Raw genomic sequence first — 20014 nt, 5'->3', positions numbered from 1 at the left:
GTCGGGGTGCCCCTCATTCTGCCTGCTAACACACTAACGAAATTCCTTGTTTTTTTTTTTTAAAGATTCAGAAGACTTTATTTATTTATTTTTAAGATTTTTTTTTTTAAAATATTTATTTATTAATTTATACAAGCACTGGGTACAGTCAGAAGCGCGGGAGGGTGAGAGGATTCACCAGAGCCAGAGCGGGGAGCAGAGCAGGCAGAATAACGACATACACTGCTGAGGGGAGCAGCGGGCGAGACAGGAGAGGTCTGCGCGCCATGCGGGACCCTCCTCCGGTGGCCGGGGAGCAGCCGGGGATCGAACCGGTGCTGAGGAGGCTGCGGGCAGCTTCGCAACCTGGCGCTCAACCGCTGCGCCACCGGGGAGGCCCTGAAATTCCTTGTTATCTGAAGTTCCAGCTAACGGGACACCCCATATTCAACCTTGCAGCCCTGACCACGCACGCTAGAAGAGAGGCCCAGGCCTTTGCCCTGGAGGGACCCCGAAAACAGGAAACCCCTGAGTGCTGTGCTGGGGACCAAACATGCCCAAGTCACCCCGCAAAGGGGAGGTGGTGGAGGCACATGTCCCCAGTCACTAGTTAAAGATGAGAGAATTGCGTGATGCAATAAAACAATCACAGTGGAAAAAAATACAGGTGAGCGACGTCCTTGGCCTAGACACACATGTGTAACATGCACACGCGTGTCTACCGCTGCATAAATGTGACATTGCAGATGAGCTTTGCTTGACAGCTAAGTGACAGGCTCTCGCCAATAAGAAAACAAAGGTGCAAGAGTGACGGTGACGAGCGTGAGCAGCAGCCGCCTGTGGGTGCTTAACGGGACCGTCTGTTCTGCTCCTGGTTCTGTTGTTTGGCCCATCACAGATTAGGGGTTTGGGAGGAAAGAAGACGGCCGATCTCCGAAGTAACGGTATCCCCAGGCCGGTGGTGTATTTAAGTTTATTTTCCATTTGTCACAACCACTTTCCAAGTAACCATAACAGAAAATATCGCGAGTCCACAGGGGCGCGCTGAGCATCCCCGGGTCACTGTTTATTTGGTTTGAGTGGTGATAAAAGCCGGGTCATTTTCCATCACAGAAACCCAGACCCGGGCCTTCTGAAACCCACGTGCTGTCCCGTTTATGTCATTTCTAGAGGCAGCGTTTTCCAAAGCAGAGAAAGCACCGCAAGGAGCCTCTCTTCCTAGCTGGGCGCTATGGCCTGTGTCATGACCACGGAAGGAGGGGTGGCTTGAGATGTCACGTCCCCTCAGTCTCTCTGTGAGGATTTCCTCATGACCTGCAAATGTCAGCACGCAGTTTAGCCTTAATCACAGCTCTGCAGAGGAGAAGAAAGGAAACCATAAAAAATGGCTGGATTAGCTGACAGCACCGGCGCGTGAGAGACTGTTGCAGGGAGCTGCACGCAGTTCCGGAAAGAGCCTTCCGTTTACAAGCTGGCCGACAGTGGCTGCAGACGGGCTCAGCGCTCCCGAGGAACCGGCTCAGCACACCTCCGTGTCTGTGCCAGAAGACCCAGCGAGAGCCAGATGCCGCCGAAGGGACACACGGGCCCACATGACGCACATCTGGCCAGAAATTAGGAAGAGAAAGAAATCCACTTGTCAAATCCACAGACAGGTGTTTGGGGCTCCCCGGAGGCCAGCTGCCGCAGGGGACACCGGATGGCCCTAAAGGCAGGGTGAGCGGGGACTCAACAGCGTTCCTGAGAAATTATGACGAGAGGCCGAGGTCAGCAGGAGGCAGGCAGGTGGCGGGAGTATGGGGGGTTCTGCTGACGACCCCTGCATTGTTCCCAAGACATTTATATTATTTAGATGTGGGCCTCCCTGGTGGTGCAAGGGTTTAAGTCTCAGCACTGTGAAGCTGTCCGCAGCCACTGCAGCCTGAGTTCAATCCCCAGCCAGGGAGCTCCCCACATGGCGCAGCAGACCTCTCCTGCCTCCCTGCTGCTCCCCTCAGCAGTGCATTTCAGTCAATGTCCCTGTTCTGCTCCCCTCTTTGTCTCTGGTGAATCCTCTCACCCCCTGCACCTCTGGCCTGCACCCCAGTTCTTCTATGCATAAATAAAATAAATCTTAAAAAAATAAATTATTTAGATGATTGTAACCAGGACGTCTTTAATAACGCACCAAACGCCAGGCACTGGGTGGGAATCAATCGGACCCCGCCGCTAAGTGACAGGGTAGACGTTCCCAGCAGAAGGGCAGTGCGGCGGGGCTGGCGGTAGCACCTGCCCGGCCTTGTCATTTAAGCAGCAGAAACCTGGGCCGTGTTCCCAGGCGTGACGAGACAGGAAGGGCCGGCCCGTCCTCGGGGCTGGGCTCAAGGCGGCCAAGGGAGAAGGCGAGGCAGCCGGCTGGAGCGGGTCCCAAGGCGGAGGCGCCGGGCAGGTGCGGCCCAGGTGCGACCCAGGTGCGGCCCAGGTGCGGCCCAGGTGGGGCTGTGCAGGCTGCAGAGGGGCCCGCCCTCGCGGCCAGGGGGGGACCGGGGAGGTGCGCAGCGCCGGAGGGTGGCGACCCCCAGGCGCGGCCGCAGCGCCCGGCTCCCGGCGCAGGCGCAGCCCTCGGGCCGCCGGGCTGGGCGTTGGGGCGCACGAGCACGTGGCCGGCGGCGGGCGCCAGGCCCGCCCTCGGCCGCACGGGGGCGCAGGGCGCAGGCGCGCTCTCGCGGGCGCGGGGGCGGCGCGGCTCCGGGCCGCCAGGGGTCGCTGTGGCGCCGCGGCGCCGGGCCGCGCGGTGGCGCCGTGGGCCGCCGGTCCCTCTTGAGCACGGCCCGGCCGGTTTGGCGGGGTGAAAGGTTGCGAAGATGGCGACGGCCTTGAGCGAGGAGGAGCTGGACAATGAAGACTATTACTCGCTGCTGAACGTGCGCCGGGAGGTGAGACCTGCGGCGGGACGCCGTCGGGGCCGAGGCCGGGCCGGGCCGCTCGGGAGGGCCGGGCGGGCGGCCCCGCTCCGCTGCGGGCGGCCGGGCCGGCGGGGAGGCCGCGTGACCCCGCCCGACGCGCGCGGCCGCCGGCAGACGGAGCGGTCCCCGCCGCCGACCCACCCGGGCGCGGGGCTGCCCCGGCCGCCGCTGGCCCTGCGCCCCGAGGCCGCCGCGCCGGGGCCGGACCGGGCCGGAGGCCCCGCGCCCACGGAGGGGGGTTTGGCGCGGGGCTCCCGGTTCTGCAGGACCCGGTACCGCGTCCGGCTCCCCTGGCCGCCCTGGCGGAGGGCCTGTGTCCTCTCCCCGCACCGGCAGGATGCGCCTCTGAGACCCAGACGCCAAGGTCAAGGCCGCCGGGGAAGCTCCCCCGGGTTCTGTCCGGGCCCCGAGGCTTCTATGGGGACGTTCCAGCTCTGCAGTGAGTCCGTCCAGGCCCACGGACACGTGTCTGGAGCCGTGCTGTCCCCTGAGCCGCTGTCCCCAAACCCCGGGAGGCGCTCCCCGCGCTTGCTGTCTCGGTTCGGAGGCCTCGGATGCGCGGCGGCGCCGAGGCCTGGAAAGAAGCGGTGCCCCCGGGAGCCGCCGCAGCCGGCCGGGTCCCACGCGCCACGTGCTTGTTTACTTGCCGAATGAAAGACGAGAAGAGATTTTCACACCGTGGCCCGGTCAGTTGAGGTTTTTGTTGACTAGTCCAGCAGGGATCAGAGTGAAGGGCAAAAAAGGCTTCCAAGGTCAGGCCATAAGGTGGATCATTTCTCTCTAAACTGCTGTGTTCAGCCTTCCAGCTCTGCGTGAGAATCCTTAATTTAAACCCTTAGGTTTTCCAGTGAACAGAACTAGCCACGTTTGGCTCGTCTAGGTAAAGCCAGGTTAGGAGTGTGTTGTCAGTAGACGTCAGCCTGTATGGTGTCAATAACAGCTGTTATTAAAAGTGCTTCCTTCGTCCAGGACCACCTTTGCCAAAAGAACACTTTGCCTTATTTTATCTCATTGCGTTCTCAGGTCAGCTCTCATGTCAGGTATTATGGTAACCCTTGAGTCACAGTTGAGGAACAGGGTTAGGGCTATGAAGTAACTTGCACCAGGGCCTGAATTTGACCCTCGGCTGTCTGACTCTGGAGCCCCAGCTCGTGACCTCTAGGCTGTGCTGCCACCTTGGTTTACCAGCCAGTCCTCAGACCACAGAGCTGCTGGTGTGGGCCTGTGTCTTGGGCACCCCACATAAACCCTCAGATGTGTTAGCCACCTATTTACGGTAAAAATATCCCATGAACCATTTTTTTGTTAGCCACAGACCTTGGTAAGCTGCCACAGTGCCCCTGGAGAGTCTTGTTCCCATTTGTAACCATCAGCAGCGAGGCCTAGGGAAACTGGCCTTCAGTTTCCTTCCCTTGAATGAGGTTAGCTGGCTAGTTGTTCTTTAAGTTTTCTCTTATTCTAGAAACAGCAATGAAAACAGCTTTTCTGAAATCAGTGTTTCTTACCACTCATTTATAATTAGCCTGGTTTATCAGCACTGAGCAACCATTTACCAGGCTTACTGAACCGCTGGTAGCTGCAAATTCACAAAGAAATCTAGAATAGAAGGGTTGGCAAGGGTCATCGGTAACATTTGTCAAAGGATTTTAGGATCTGTCATGGATTGGACTGTTGAGAGGGAGCCAGGGAAATATTTCTTTAAGAAAACACTTCATTTTCCTAATGAGTGAAGGCACTTCCCATGTTTTTAACTATAGGCAAATTCCATAGGCAGTGAAGCTACTCTGTTGCCTTTGTGGACAGACTCTGTGAGATGCCATCAGGTGTGACTTACAGGTTCCTTTCAGGATTCTGTTAGAAGCGAAGGTCTGAAGGTGATGTATGGGCTTGATATTTACTAGGATTTTTTTGTGAAATCGGAAATTGACCTGAAGTTGCAATCACATGACTTAGTTGGAGATAAGCTAGAAGTAACCTTCATTCTTTCTTGTGAGGTCAGAAGAAGATAATAACACCTGTTTTCAAGCTTGCTATCAATTCTGCCACTTCCAGCCATTTAAGTATGCTGTCAGAGGCCAGCTCCCCTCCCAGGGGCACTTCAAAATCCCTGCAAAAAAGTGCCATCAAAACTTTTCCTTAGGAATCTCAGATGGAAGCAACCTGACCCAAAACCTGGGCGGGGCGGGGGGGGAGTCTTGTTTAAAAATTATAAACATAATACATAATTAAAACGATTGGAATAACAGTAATGTCAAAAATCAACAAAGAATCTCCCTTCCCAGAGAGTGAAGCAGGCAGCCAGGCTTGCATCCTCTCGATCCTTACCCTTCTCCACTGTTCTGGATTTCCTGGTCCACCTGCTCCATGTTGAGGGGAGAGAGTCATTTATCATTAATGGGGCTCTCAAGTCAGCTTGGCATCTCTGCCAGAGGCAGCATCACTGACCTGAAATCACTAAGCTGAGATTTTCCAAAATGTATTTGGAGGGAGCATTTAGTTAGACTGAAATGTTCTTATCTTTGTGTTTTTTCTAAACATTTTAATGGACACACTTTAAACCTAATTTATTCCTAATTAATTGACTGGTTCCCATTATCAGCATTGTAGTACCTTTGTTTTCTTTTTATTCACAGCATTCAGCAGTGCATAGAACCCATTTTAAGATCTGTGGTCCCAATCCATTTAACCTTAAAGGAACCAATCTCCTCAGGTTTTAAGCACTTTTTGAAAAAAGGTATTAAGGGCCTCCCCAGTGGCGCAGTGGTTGAGCGCTGGGTTGTGAAGCTGCCCGCAGCCTCTGCAGCACCAGTTCGATCCCCAGCTGCTCCCCGGCCACCGGAGGAGGGTCCCACATGGCGCGCAGACCTCTCCTGCCGCCCGCTGCTCCCCTCAGCAGTGTATGTCGTCATTCTGCCTGCTCTGCTCCCCGCTCGGGCTCTGGTGAATTCTCTCACCCTCCCGCGCTTCTGACTGTACCCAGTGCTTGTACGTATAAACAAACAAACAAATAAATAAATAAAAATCAATCTTTAAAAAAAAAATTTATAAAAAAAAAAATGAAAAGAAAAAAGGTATTAAGTAAAATGTAAGCCTAACTAGCAGAGCTTTTTTCTTGTGATCTACACGTGGAGCTTGGTGCTGGGGTCTTCTTTCCAAAGCAGCCATGAGACAGGAAGCTGGAGGTCACAGCCTTCCCTTAGAAAGGTCCCCAGAGTTCCCACCTTGCGTCCTCCCCTGGTGTAGGGCACCGTGCTCTTTAACACAATTTGTGGTTGTCCCGGTTTCTCTGGTGGCAGGTTACATCGTGGAGTGGGGGTTGCAGAAAGGAGCACAGGGCCAGATGGGGTCTGCTGGCCCCTTGCAGCATAGATCTGGGAACCAAGTCACCAACCTCCCCACCAGGATGGCTCCGCCACGCCTAAACCCTCAGGCACTGTATGTTGGTTTCACTCTGCCCTAACTTCAGGTCTAGAAGGGGAGCAATGTCATTCCTTGAATGAGTTTCCCACCCCCTAAGTGCTGTTCAAGTCTGATCTTCATAACAATCACCCTGCTTGAAGTAGGTGCTTGGGACAAGTCGTGTGCAGTCTTGCTTGTCCAAAAACCTAACTGCACCGAGGATCACATCCTCAGGTGTCCTGTGAGCCAAGAGGCTGGGGAGTGCATTGCTCTGAGCACGTTTCAGCCTCTCAGTCTCCGCCCCTTGCTGCCAAGGTGCTTCCTGGAGTCGTGGAGAGCAGAAGGGGCAGCTCTGGGGGACTTTGTGGCTGACGGCGGGTCAGGTGCCCAGGCCAGGGTTTGTGCCCCTCACTAGGCATTGAACCCTCTGCTCCGTTTCCTTTGCTGTTGACCTGTAGATGACAGGTGATCCTGTAGTGGGCAACTGCTGTGAGCCAGGTGCACGAGCTGTCTGCGGAGTGTCGGCTTGTGTGTGAGATATGTGGCGCGTAGGTGTTCAGGCAATTATTGTTATTTCCTGGGTTTTGATAAACATGTGGTTTTGCTTATTGAAAAAAGACAGACATGTGCGTAGAGAGCCTTGGAGTGCTTCATCCCGACTAAATGTACCGCCCATCTGTCAGTAAAAATCGCAGTTCCAGAATTTATGCTGAGCATTAGGTTAAGGGCAGCTGAAGCTCTCTTTGCTCTTTTGGGTCAGAATTCTGAGTTCAGTCTTTGAAAGGCTCTCACAACACCCCTTCCCACAAGGTCTTGAATTTTACTTGGGGGGGGCTCCACAGGCTCAGGCTAAAAATGGGAGACTGGTGCAGAGACCAGGGATCACCCAAAGTGAGAGTGGGGTCCAGAAAGTTGCCCTCCACTGTCAGCATGGCGGGGAGGAGAGCACCTGATCAGAGGCACTGGGGATCAGGAGGGTGCCCTGGTGGAGTTGGGGGGCTTTCTGAGTCTTGCCCATGGAGGGGGGGGGCTCTTAGAGTACCCAGCTGCCTCCGGTGTCATCTCATAAAGTGATTAGCAAACACCATGAGGTTAAACTTTAAAATGTGTTTTTTTAATGAACCATGAGGTGCTTGTTATCTTTCTGCTCTGGACATGTCAAGCCGTTAATTACATCCTGAAAATGCAAGGCTCTAGTTCCGTGTTGTCCACCACAACACCTCCTTGCTTGCTCTCTTACAGAGAATTCAGTTCAAAGCTTTCCTGTTGCCTGGAAGTTCAGGAACAGTGAAGCTGTGAGGCACGCAGAGGGGTGTGTTCTGCTTGGCTGGGGCAGTTTGGTGTTTACTTGTGTTGAACTTTCACTTTCATTTTATTTATCCCCTACCTGCTCAAGAAAGGATTTAAGACAATTGACAGATGAATAAACAAAATAATGCAAACATTATGCATATAAGAGCCGGGGTGTAGGCCAGAGGTGTGGGGGGTGAGAGGATTCCCCAGAGACAGAGGGGGGAACAGAACAGGCGGATCTACTGACAAGCACTGCTGAGGGGAGCAGCAGGAGACAGGAGAGGTCTGCTGCGCCCTGTGGGTCAGCTCCCTGGCCGGGGATCAAACCTAGACCACAGAGGCCGCCCATAGCTTCATCATGCTGAGACTTATCCCTTTAAGGAGGCCCCCGGGGCTCACATTTAGATTAAAAGGACATCTGCCTGGTCCCTACTGCCCGGGGTGTCCACCCCCAGCAGCCCCGGCCACAGGGCCACCTCCCTGCATTGCCTGGCAGCGGCTTTGGTTTGGTCCTGGACAGGAACCACTTCTGCCTGCAGCGTGTGCACGGTGTTCCGCCCACATTGGCAGGACCCAGAACATTCTTGACAGCAAAATGCCACCAGACAGCAGCCAGCAGAAGCCCGTGCGAGTGGGCAGCTGTAACTAACAGGTGAGCGTGCCCAGTGAAAGTGCAGGGTCAGCTTTTAGGGGGGAACAAGCCAGACCTTTGACGTGGAGACAGGACCCGAGCTTCAGCCTGACCCAGGAAGGAACCCGGCCCTCGCCCAGCCTCTGGCCTTGCTTACCCTGGCCGCTGTGTCTCAAGGGCGCCAAGGAAGCACATGGACGTGACCAGGAAGAGAAATGGAGAAAATGGCAGGGAGTGGGGGTAGAGGGGGGGCAGCTTAAGCCCTTGGCCTGCCACTGATGAGGAAGTCCAGGTTTTTCTCCGCTGGACCATTTGTTCTTGCCACTTGTGGTGGGGTGAGGGTGTGGGGAGCACAGCCCCCGCCCCTTAAACCACAAAGGTCGTATGGCCCCGCCTTTGTTCTGTCTGAGTATTTAGGGTCCTGGCGTCGCTGATGGCCTGATCCTTTTTGGGCTCGCATTGCTGTGGTGGGTGCCAGGTCCTGGCGCTTGGAGAAGGCCCCCCCAATGCCTCAGGGCCGTCCTGGGTGTAGGTCGGGCTCCTGTCAAGCTTTCTCAGCTCAGTCATGACTTGAGTCCCTTGGGTCTACCCTTCTGAAGTGAAGATCCCTGGAGGCTCCAACCTCCAGCATCAGGCGAGGTGCGGTGTGTGTGCCTGAGCCCGGGCTCTGCCGAGGTGGGGCTTGGGGTTTAAGGCTGGACGGATGGGGTGATGTAGTGCCGCCCTTTGCCCGGGAGCACCTCTGAGCACTAGTGGGGGTGACTCCACAGACACTGTTGGGGTCTCTTCCTGCTTGTGGATGAAGCCCACGGAGGGGAACTCCTCTTCAGACCCTCCAGGACCTTCCACGATCCCGTGAAACGGGCAGAAGCGGGCAGGACAGTGGCCTCGGGCAGTGGCCTGGCTGTGACGCCCCCAGTGCTTCTTTGTGGGGCACCCGGCTGGGCGAGGGGAGCTGTGGGGGGTTCCCAGCTGGGCCCTGCCCTAGTGAGCCAGTGGGTGGTCTAGCCAGTCTGCCCAGTGGCAGGAGACGCCAGATAACACCCCTCTCTACCCCTCTCACCACGAAACAGCCTTCTCAGCACAAAGCGCCGGGCACCTTGGTGTTAATTACCCTGGCATCTGCTTTCCCCTTCCCGTCGTGTGAGCACCAAGTATCGTTAGAAGAAAAAAAAAAGCACAGGTTTTATTAGCTGATGCAGTTTATTTCCCTCGGATTCTCCTGGAACATATGGACAGTCATGAATCTTCGATTGTGGTAATTAGACAAACTTCCCAAGAGCCAGCCCGATACCGTTTGCAGAGACGTCATTGCTGAAGTGCAGCAACTTCGGTGTCGCCCAGAAGCCAGCACTTGAGCACAGGCTTCAGCAGCAAAGAGCCTGGCTCCGCCACCCACCGTGGGCGTGAGGACGGGCCGTTACCTGCGAGCTCCTGGGGCCTCTCGGTGCATCACACTTGGCAGCTCCGGGGACTCTGCACTTGCCCTGCACCTGGTAGGACCGCACGTCCTGGCCCGCCAGTGGGCGAGTGGGGCCGTGACGGGTTCTCGCCGGTGATGTGGGTGGAGGGGACGTGTGTCCCGCCAGATCGCAATGCCTGTGTGAGCCAGAAGGTCCCTCGCTCTTCCCTCTGCCGCAGCGACTGGCAGAGGCTCCGGAGGGAGGCTGCGCTGTCATATCAGCGCCTGGGGACATGCCAGTCACAGTGCCAGCTGGCCCGGGAGAGACATGTGACATGAGGGGGAGATGTGGGTTGCTTGTTGCACAGTATCATCTGCGCGGCAGTTCTGAACCTCTCTGGTGGCAAGACCCCTTTGTATTCTTAAGAGTTTGGTTTTTTTTTGTTTTTTTTTTTTAAGATTTATTTATGCATACCAGCACTGGGGTACAGGCCAGAGGTGTGGGGCGTGAGAGGATTCACCAGAGGCAGCGTGGGGAGCAGAACAGGCAGACTGACTGAAGCACACTGCTGAGGGGAGCAGCGGGCGAGTCAGGAGAGGTCTGCAGCGACATGTGGGCAGCTCCCTGGCTGGCCGGGAATCAAACTTGTGCTGCAGAGGCTGCAGATAGCTTCATAGGCTGCGTCTTAACCCTTGCACCACCAGGGAGACCCTGTATTCTTAAGTTTTTGAGGGATCCAAAGAATTAGTCTGTGGGGGCTGTAGCTGCCAGTGTTCAGTTCAAAATTAAAACCAAATCATTGATGAAAAATTGTTGTAAAACAGTGCATGGTGTCCGCACATCTGTGAGCAGAGGCACAGGAAGACTCAAGGGTCAAAATGAGTGTGTGTTAGGTAATAAGGAGGTTACAGGAGAGCAGGTGTCATCGCAGATGTGACATGGTCGCTGTAGAGGTGAAAGAACCGGGAGCCAGTTGAGGTAACTTCTAGAAACTCCTGTATTTATGCCCTAAAACTACACTTTGAAAATTTCTAGAAAACATGAGAACACACGAGGACACATCCCACTGACCTTCAGAACAGAGACGTTATCACACAGGCCTCGAGAAAAAGAGAAGGGGGGGCAAAGAACAGCACGGAGCTCTTACGGAGAGGGGGCCTCCGGGGTGCTCCACGGCGCGCCTTGAGAACCACTGACCTGGCTCGCCCTGTCCGACGCCCACCCATGGCTGGGACGGGATCCGCCGGCGCCGCTGCCCCCGCCATCCACTGCTGTCACTGGCCGGCTCCGGGACTGCGACAGTGAGGGAGGCAAACGCTGTGACGTCACGTCAGCAGCCCCCGCGAGCCGCCACAGCAGTCGCAGAGACCTGGGAGGTTTGGTTTCGTAAAAACAAGAAGCTCCGTTTTGCCATCGTTACTTTGATAAATTCTGTAATTTTTTTATTCTCATTCAGTTTCATGATAAATTTGTATTTCTGGACTATTAACTTTCCAGTTAACTTCCAGTTAAATAATTAGAATAAGCAGCTTCTGTGAAAAGCAAAACAAACAAACAAACAAGAAGCTCACCTTTATTAAAGGAAAAAGCTGAAACCTAAAAAGAAAATAATAAATGTTACTTAGTGGCTTAAAAGGCTCAGGAGGACTCTGCAATGGATTTATTTGATCAGAAATCCCTATTTCTAATGTTAACAGACAAGCTTGAACAGTGTAAGTGTCAAGATCTGATTGGCTTTATTAGTTTATGGGGAGGGGAGGGATCTGCCTGATGAGCTTCACCAGGTCGCCTCCCCTCCCCTTCCGCCTGTGGACCGCCGTGGACCACCCCCACCGTCCGGGCAGAACCCAGACTGACTGGTTGTGATCACATTCCTCCGAGGGGCTGAAGCTGCAGTAAATGAGGTACTGACACTCCCTTTTGGGCCTGTTGACTCTTTTTTTGACACTAATACTGTAAGGAACTCTTGGAAACCAGAAAAGAAACAGATGAATACCCACTAGGAGAACCGAACTGAAAAATGCATCGGCTGTTTCATAAAAGGAGGCATCTGAGATGCAAATACGCGTCTGGAGAAAACGGCCCCCCTCCCGGTAAACCAACGCTCCTTCTCACAGACCACTCACAGACCACGCTCCTCGGGGCTCCACCAGAGCCACCGAGACTCCGTGCCCCCTGCTGGGCCCGCGCGGGACCCACGGGTGGGAGTGTTCCCCTGCGCTGTCGGCACCCTCAGGTTGCTTCTGCAAAGACACTGGACCGGGAAGGGCTGGCCTCGGCGGCGTCCAGGGAGGACGGCACAGGAAAACTCCACAAACTTAAATTTTAAAAATCAGGACATCACCTCTTAGACATAAGCCACACAGAGGGAAGCGGAAGGCATTCAGCAGCTCCCGTGAGAAAATTTCTCAGAATTAAAAGGATGCGAGGCCGGGAGAGAGCCGCTGCCTGGCCCAGCCAGGAGCCCTGAGGGAGGCTGGGGGTTGTGGGGCTGAAAGTTCCCGAACCAGTCCTGGCTCCCACCAGCGGCCCTGGGCTGGAGGGCAGTGTGGCCAGGCATTTTCCTAAGGGAAAATTCCTTCCCAGCTAGATTCTCTACTCAGCCAACATGTGATCAAGCGCAAAGGCAGAACTCAGTCATGCCTGGCTTGGGGGCAGGGGTATGTGCTAAGGGACAAGCGGCGTCAGGCGGCCTGGTCACCACGCACCTCACGGAGGCGGAGCCGAGACAGCCCCTCCGAGGTCTCCTCCCCACTCTGCCTGGACGTGTGATGTGGCGAGTAGCGACGACGTAAGAACATTTTCAGAGATGCAGCGTCTAAAAATTGTTTCTTTCCAACCAGCCTTGGAAAGGAAAGTGCTGGAGATGGGCCTCCACCAGAAGGAAGAAGAAACCAACAACAGAGAAAGTCATGGGACACAGAAAAGGGGACCAGCCCAGAAGGGGCAGGAACTTCCTGGGGGAAGCTCATCAGGCCTGACCTCTGGCCCAGGCGGCGCGGGGAGACCCTGGCAAACAACCCCGTGGGCGGGCCGAGCAGCTCCAGGACGGGGAGCCTTCCCGCGGGAGTTTCCCCTGAGGAGCCCGAGAGGCGTCTGCACGGGCCCTGGAAGGTGAAAAGCCAACGAGAAAAAGGTTAACCGATGGCTAATTCCAGGGCCAGTAAAAAGGTAACTCGGGGGGGGGGGGAAACGTAATTACAGTTTATACTGTTTGATTTGGCTTTGAACTGTATTTGTGTAGTTACAATGAAAATGAATTTAATTTGTTAAAACACGTTGTGTTTTGATTTCAGCCCAAGTTGTGATAATGTCCCTATGGGGAGGAGGAAACAAGCAGGGTTGGGAGAGAGTGAAAGTCTTGTAGGGAGCGGATTGTCGGGAACGGCAGGTGAGGGTGCCCTCCGGGAGGACGCCCCGGCAGTCCTGTCAGACCCAGGCCGGTGCCGCCTTGCTCCCCGCCCTCTGTCTGCGGTTCTCTCCGCTGCTGAGAGCGGGACCCTGTCCACCTTGCAGTTGTTGGTGCCACAGAATTACAGCTCTCCACTTTGTGTTTCAAAAAATAAGCCCATACAGAACGTCTCCCTTCAGCACTGTCAGTGGGGTTTTGGACGGAAATTGCAACTTGAAGCTAAACCGTGTGCAAGCCGGGCCTCAAACACCGTCCTTTTTGTTTCAGTGCTGGGTTGTCGTTTTCCTCACCGATGTGAGAACAAAACGACTTTGACCAAAAGGAACAAAACAGCGAATTTAGGGACCTGCTGTAAGTTTGACTAGTCTCTAAGTTACCTGGACAGCAAATGTGAAGTCACAAGCCAGAGTCACAGACAGGCTTTTATTTTTACTTTCAGACTCATAATTGTATGTCTTCGATCACGCAGAAAAGAAAATGTGGAAGTACAGACTATTTTACTATAATGCCAGCTTTTATAATTGCCTTTATGGGGATCTGTCAGCATAGGGCCCGGTGTCCCTTCCTTCCATGTCCCTTCCACCCGGCGAGCCTCCCTCTGGCAGCTGTGCAGGCCAGACCTCGTGGCACCAAGCTGCTCCAGCTTCTGTTTATCTTCGAGGTCTGGGGCAGGGTCTTTGGGGGCAGGGGAGCACTTGGATGCTCACTTCTAGCACCCTTCGCTGAGAAGTCCGCCCCACCCCCACCCCCACCCCCCCCCCGCCACTGCCTCAGCTCCTGGGGTCTGCCTGTGCACTCGCTACTGTCCTGGGGGTTTGTATCCGCTGTTCCACCAGCACCACGCTGGCCTGGCCGCATGGCCACATACTAAACCTCCAGGTCCAGTTGTGTGAGCCCCCAATTCTTTTTCATAGTTACTTTGGCCAGAGAAATAGGAGAGTAAAAAATCTTTTGCTCCTTATCCTTGTTTTAGCCATACGCATTTTATAACGGACTTGTCAGTTTCTACCCCAAAAATCCCACTGCTGGATTTTGATTGGACTGCATTAAATCTCTAGATCACTTTGGAAAGAACCGACATCTGAAGAATAGTGACTCTCCTGATGCGTAAAGAGGATCACTCCATTATCTTGGTCATCTTTAATATGTCAGCAGCGTCTTGTACGTTTCCATGTACGGAGCGCGTACAAACTTATCAGTTTGTCTCTTAAGTATCATCAGTTTGCTGATGATACCCTAATGGTAGTCTTTTTTTTTTATTTATTTCAATTCTTAGTTTGTAGAAATGAATTGAAGTTTGCATGTTGACCCTTTACCCCCCACCTTGCTAAAGTCCTTAGTTCTAGTAGCTTTTATGTAGATTCTTTATAATCTACATAGATGGCATCCACTGATATAGCTTTACTTTCTCCTTTCAACTTCGTGCACCTTTTATTTCTCTTTTGTGGCTTTTTTTTTTTTTAAGATTTATTTATTTATGCAAACAAGAGCTGGGGTACAGGCCAGAGATGGGGGGTGTGTGAGAGGATTCACCAGAGACAGAGTGGGGAACAGAACAGGCAGACTGACTGATATACACTGCTGAGGGAGCAGCGGGCAAGACAGGAGAGGTCTGCTGCACCATGTGGGTTTCTCTCTGGCCAGCCAGGGATCTAACTCATGCTGCAGAGGCTGCCGACTGCCCCATGGTGTGGTGCTCAACACCCTGCACCACCAGGGAGGCCCTCTTTTGTGGCTTATTCAGGAATTTTGTACTATACAGCCTCTAGCCCAGCAGGTTTAATCACTAAACTGTACAGTCAGGTCACAAAGGGCCTTCCTCTGAATTTTATGACATACAGAGGTGGAATTTATAATAGATATACTTTCCATTGAAAATACCCTAAACCTGGTGGCGCAGGCGGTTGAGTGCTGCGCCGTGAAGCTGTCCGCAGCCTCTTTAGCGCGGATTCGATCCTGGCCAGCTGACGAGCTACCCACATGGCACAGCAGACCTCTCCTGTCTTCCCACTGCTCCCCTCAGCAGTGTATTTTAGTCAGTCTGCCTGTTCTGCTCCCCACTCTGTCTCTGGTGAATCCTCTCACCCTCCCATACCTCTGGCTTGTACCCCGGTTCTTACATGCATGAATAAATAAATAAATCTTGAAAGGAAAATAATAACCAGATGCGTGAGATGACATCACTTAAAGCACAACATATCTCTTAGTTTTATCATAGAATTTTTGAGATAAGTGTTTAACTTCTCTATCATTTTAGTGATAGTGTGTATTTCAAAATGTCAGTATTTTTATGACAGTGAAAGCGTTTGTCCTTTATGAGCTATCAAGCCAGTGACCTTAGCTATTCACTCATGATGAAAAACCAGTCTAACCTTTTATTGAATGTGATATTTATTAAAAATGAAACTTCTCATCTCTATTTCTTAATCAATAGCACATTAAGCATCTATTACTGAGATAGTCTGTTCTCATCTAGGGCTCTCACCTAAAGTCAGCCAAACCTGAGCCTGCACTTGGGACTTTAATGAGATGCTGGGGGAAAAAAACAATTAAAACTTGCAGGAAGAAAATAACTTGTAATGGCTGTTTAGGAAAGAGCACACCCCGTTTATGTCCTCACGTCAGTAAGCCTACCCGGCGAAGATTAAGGATTTGCCATTAGTTGGCTTTTTTTTCCTTTTTTAACTTAAAACAATGGCGTTTAGAACTGGTGACCTTATGAGTGTGGCAAGAAACACGAAGCACTCCTGCCCTGCACTCCTGCCCTTCGCAGGGAAGGAACTAGGTGGGGAGGGAGCAGGAACCACGCAGACTGCGCCTCGCGCCTCTCTTGTCAGGTGTTGTGGCCACGCAGCCAGAGGAGGGTGCAGAGTCCTGTGGCTGCTGATTAAGTGATTAAGCCCCTACTGTGTGCAGGCATTGGAGGCCCTGTCCGCGCGCTGTTCCATCTGCCCCTCGCTGTAACTCTGAGAGCAACACTGTTGTCCGCAGTCTCCAGTGAGAAAACAAACACAAGGTTTTAGAGGAGCTGCCATGCGTGAGGTTTAGCTGGGCGGGGCGTGGCCTGTGCCGTCACTTTCTCTTGTGTCCGGGAGAATTATTCCCCCTTTCACAGCTCTGAAGGCTCATTCTTAGCCTGCATTCTTAGCCTCTGAACTTGAAAGTGGGCGTATTTCACAGAGTGAATCACAAAGGTGACCAGAAGGAGGGAGAGCAAGGAGGGAGGCAGCTGACTGAAAGTTGTTGGGTGCTGTAATTCCCAGGGCTGTACCGAGGAGAAGGTGGGAGAAGGAGATCGGTGCTGAGCGGGCAGACAGTCACGAGTTCCTGAAAGTGAAGGGTGCTGCCCCACCCAATCTTGACCCTTTTTCCAGTGACATAATTCATGGAACGTTCGAGAAGCTCCTGACCTCAAGTGCCAAGGCGAGCAATGGTGCCTCTATCTGCAGCAATGACTGTCTCCTGCCAAGTGGCCCAAGTCCAGCTCCGTTTTTCCTTTTCTGGTAACAGAATCATGCGAAGTCAGAGCTGGGAAGTCTCTTAGAGGCCACCGGCCCCCACCTGCTGCCCTGAGGAAGTCCTGGCCCCAGGAGGCCTCCCTGGACCCTGTGCCCCCAGCGTGGCCTTGCCGCCCTGTGTCTTCCTGTGGAGTTCTCCAGAACTCCTGTGGAGAGCCTCTGGGAAACAAGCTCAGACATCCTGGCTTTATAGCTTCTGAATAATTTAATCTCATATAAAATATTTAAATTTCATGCCAATATTTCTAAAGTACTGTCAAGTTTGTCTCTCCTCATCATTTAAAAAGCTCATGAGTCCTGGAATTGGGAGATGCTAAAACGTGGTAGACATCATAGCGAAACAGCGTCATGTTCCCCCGGGGACCGGGGTCCCGTGAATGATGATGTCTCCGCCTCACTCCCCGGTGGGTCAGTGTTTGGAGCCTCGTGGTGTCCCTCTGCCCACATACAGGTTTTGGGGCCCCTGTGCTGTGCTGTCACTGCCACAGACGGTGCTTCTGTGACCAGATTTGGGGGGGGGGGGTCTTGTCTTATTTGACAAGCCACCTGGGTGGAGCTGCCCGTGAGCAGCGTCGATAACAGCACGGTCCAGCTGGCACCAAGTCAGACCTGGGCCTCCCGGCAGCAGCGCCCAGGGCTGGGCTGGCGAGATAGACGTGCGGTCCCTGGGACTCTGCAGAGTCTGACCGCGAGTTTCACGGTGGCTGCCAGGCAAGTGGCTTCGGGTGTGATCTTTATCCTCCCTCTTCTTCCCCCCCCGTGTGGTGGCGACACACCCAGGGCCATTTCGCTCTGCGTCCCCCAGAGTGACTGCTTACTGGAGTTGGGGAGTCGTATCTGTCGGGTGGGGCCTTTGGGGGGTTGTTTTGCTCTGGAGTTTTCTGTGCTCCCTCATTGAATCATGGGGTGGGGGGGGTTGGTTTAACAGTTTCACGTGTCTTTGATTTGAAGGATGAATATTGATTGTAATTCCTTTGTCAGAAAACTGATGTGGCTTTCCTGTCTGAGCCACGTAGCCCTTTGCTTGCTGAGCACACCCCCTCGGAGGGCGCCCCAGCCTGGCTTCCTCATGCAGCTCAGAGGCAGGTCGACGGCCTCTGGGACTGTTCAGTGTCAGCCCAGAGCACACAGGGCCTGCATGGGCACGAGCTTCTGTCCCAAGGACAGTGGGACAGTCGCATTGTCCAGCAGAACAGTTGCTGCTGGTGGGCAGGACTCATTGCTTGATTGGCTGTGGAAACAGCCTCGTTAAAGTGACAACGCGTCACTCCCTCACGTCCTGCGTGTGAGAGCGACTTAATGGCACGTGGCGGGCTGGTCCCCATTTCAAGGGTTGGTCTGATCGTGATCATGTAGAATGGTTGATGGTTGATGGTTGTCTAATTGGATTTCTCTTCCTCTAGGCCTCCTCTGAGGAGCTGAAAGCTGCCTACCGCAGGCTGTGTATGCTTTACCACCCTGACAAGCACAGAGACCCCGAGCTCAAGTCACAGGCGGAACGACTGTTTAACCTCGTCCACCAGGCTTATGAAGGTCAGTGGGGGCCAGGCTCGGCGGGAAATCCTGGTAGCAGGTGTTCGATTTGTAAGAGACTTGATTTGTAGAGGGTCGAGAGAGAGAGTCCTCAGAGGTGTATAAAAGAGGCGCTTCAGCTTAGTGCTTATCTCTGGCAGGGGCCTTGGAAAGAGTAGTATTTTGCTTTGGGAATCAATATGTGTCCAGTGAGCAGAAAGCAAGAGTCCGGGTGAAGTGGGCGAGCGAGGCCTGGGCTGCAGGGGACACGCGCGTGTCAGCCGCTGGTGGGTTTCCTTCTGCAGTGAGCCCTTTGAGGTGAATACAGACTAGCTTTCTGTGTTCTCTTTTTTGTGAGAAGAGACAAGAACATCCTTTCATGGGAAAGTGATTTTATGGGTTCTGTAGCGTTCAATTAAGGAAAATTTCTAACAAAAGAGAGAAAATGATGTCGGGAAAGCTAGTGGACCATAGAGTCAGCAATTCAGGTTTCTGTGCCTACATCTTACCCTTTCAGAAGGGAAAGTTGTGATGTACTTGCTGATCAGAAACTAAAATCACTGATAGGTTCACAGTTTCCTTTTGAGATGGTAGAAAAGTTTTAGAAGCAGTGATTTTGTGAATGGACTTAAAGCACTGGCTCATACGCTTAAAATTCTTCAAGCAAGACATTTTATCTTATGTATAGTTTACCCTGTTTTTAAAATAATTTTTTTGATATTACACCACTCTTAGGACATATCCCAAGTCAGATGAGGCATCCATCCCCGTGCCGTTGGTGATTTGCCCCTTAGTGACAGGCTGCGGGTTGGGTAATACGCTCCTTTACGGAGGAAAGACTTCTCGGTGGAGCCTAAAAGCATTTGCTGTATTTCACATTGTAATTTTGCCCAAATGTTAGCTTTCCGTGACCCGTAGCTGCAGGCCACAGTCATGGCGTGCACGTAGGCAGCATTGTCCCAGCTCACCTGCCACCCCAGGCCACTTCCCTGGCGACCTTGACCGGAACCTGTTGCTTGCTCGCAGTCGCTCTCTCGGCAGCTGCGCTGGTGTCACTGTTGCCTGCGTTACCGGACAGGCGGTGCTCTGGAGACTTGGGGGAGTTGAGAGAAAACTCCTGCCAGTGTCCACGAAAGTGCTGCGGCAGCAGACTGCCCCCTGCGGGCTGCGAGGGAGACAGAGGGAGATGAGGAGTAAATAATCTAAATAATCCCTTGTTGTCCCGTGGTGAGCTTGGACGTGGCTCCTGGGCTCCCAGTGTCAGCACTTCTCTCTCCACGTTTCACTGGAGTGTAGATAGAATCGTTTACATGGTCTTTTCATTAATCCTAAAAATACACGAGAAGTCTCCAGGGAGAAAAGATTCAAAGTTCTCAAATAGAATTTGGTGGTACGGGGGCGGGGGGCTGGCAGCGGTCAGCCCTACCCAAGAGTAAATTCCATCGATGGAATTTACAGCTCTGCCTTCATCGAAAAATCATTTTCTGATGTGACGTGACCGACACCGTAGTGACAGGTGTTTGTGTCTTTTAGAATGGGGTGCAAATAGAGACGCCCCCAAAGTGCAGATTGTCTTGGCTGTTTGTAACTCAAGAGAGTAAATTACAAATCAGATTTTCCTAATATTGAGCTTTACCTTCAGGGAACTGAAATTGACTCTTCACTGCAGGGTGCTCTAGCCGAGGCGGGCACTCTCTCCGCTCTCCGGGAACAGTGGCCTGTGGGGGTGCGGGACGGTGGGCATCCTGTGGTGTGCCGCACGCCCGAGGGGGCTCAGTGACACCCTCACAGCCAAGACGCACATGACAAGATGCTCATCGTTGCTCCCCAATAGAGAAATACTAATCAGACCTACACTGAGGCACCCCCACAGCTGCCCAGCGCGAGGCCCAGGAAGGAATGGCGTTAGCAGGGCTGGACCG

At 53.3% G+C, this 20014-nt stretch overlaps 1 protein-coding gene across 1 annotated transcript in view; it reads left to right on the top strand.

Moving 5' to 3' along the window:
- The first annotated feature begins 2775 nt into the window (after window positions 1–2775).
- The window catches only part of DNAJC11 (DnaJ heat shock protein family (Hsp40) member C11), a 39941-nt gene continuing 22702 nt past the window's right edge, over window positions 2776–20014 (top strand). The window contains exons 1-2 of the mRNA XM_037501134.2: window positions 2776–2894; window positions 17984–18113. Of these exons, the coding sequence (XP_037357031.1) occupies window positions 2823–2894; window positions 17984–18113 (202 nt within the window). The 5' untranslated portion in view covers window positions 2776–2822. The remainder of the gene's footprint in view (window positions 2895–17983; window positions 18114–20014) is intronic.

The sequence above is a fragment of the Talpa occidentalis genome, unplaced genomic scaffold, assembly GCF_014898055.3.
Source record: "Talpa occidentalis isolate TD23 unplaced genomic scaffold, MPIMG_talOcc4v2.1 talOcc4.9, whole genome shotgun sequence".
In the NCBI taxonomy this organism is placed as follows: domain Eukaryota; kingdom Metazoa; phylum Chordata; class Mammalia; order Eulipotyphla; family Talpidae; genus Talpa; species Talpa occidentalis.
Note: the sequence above shows the minus strand (reverse complement) of the source record. Positions and strands in the feature narration are given on the sequence as shown.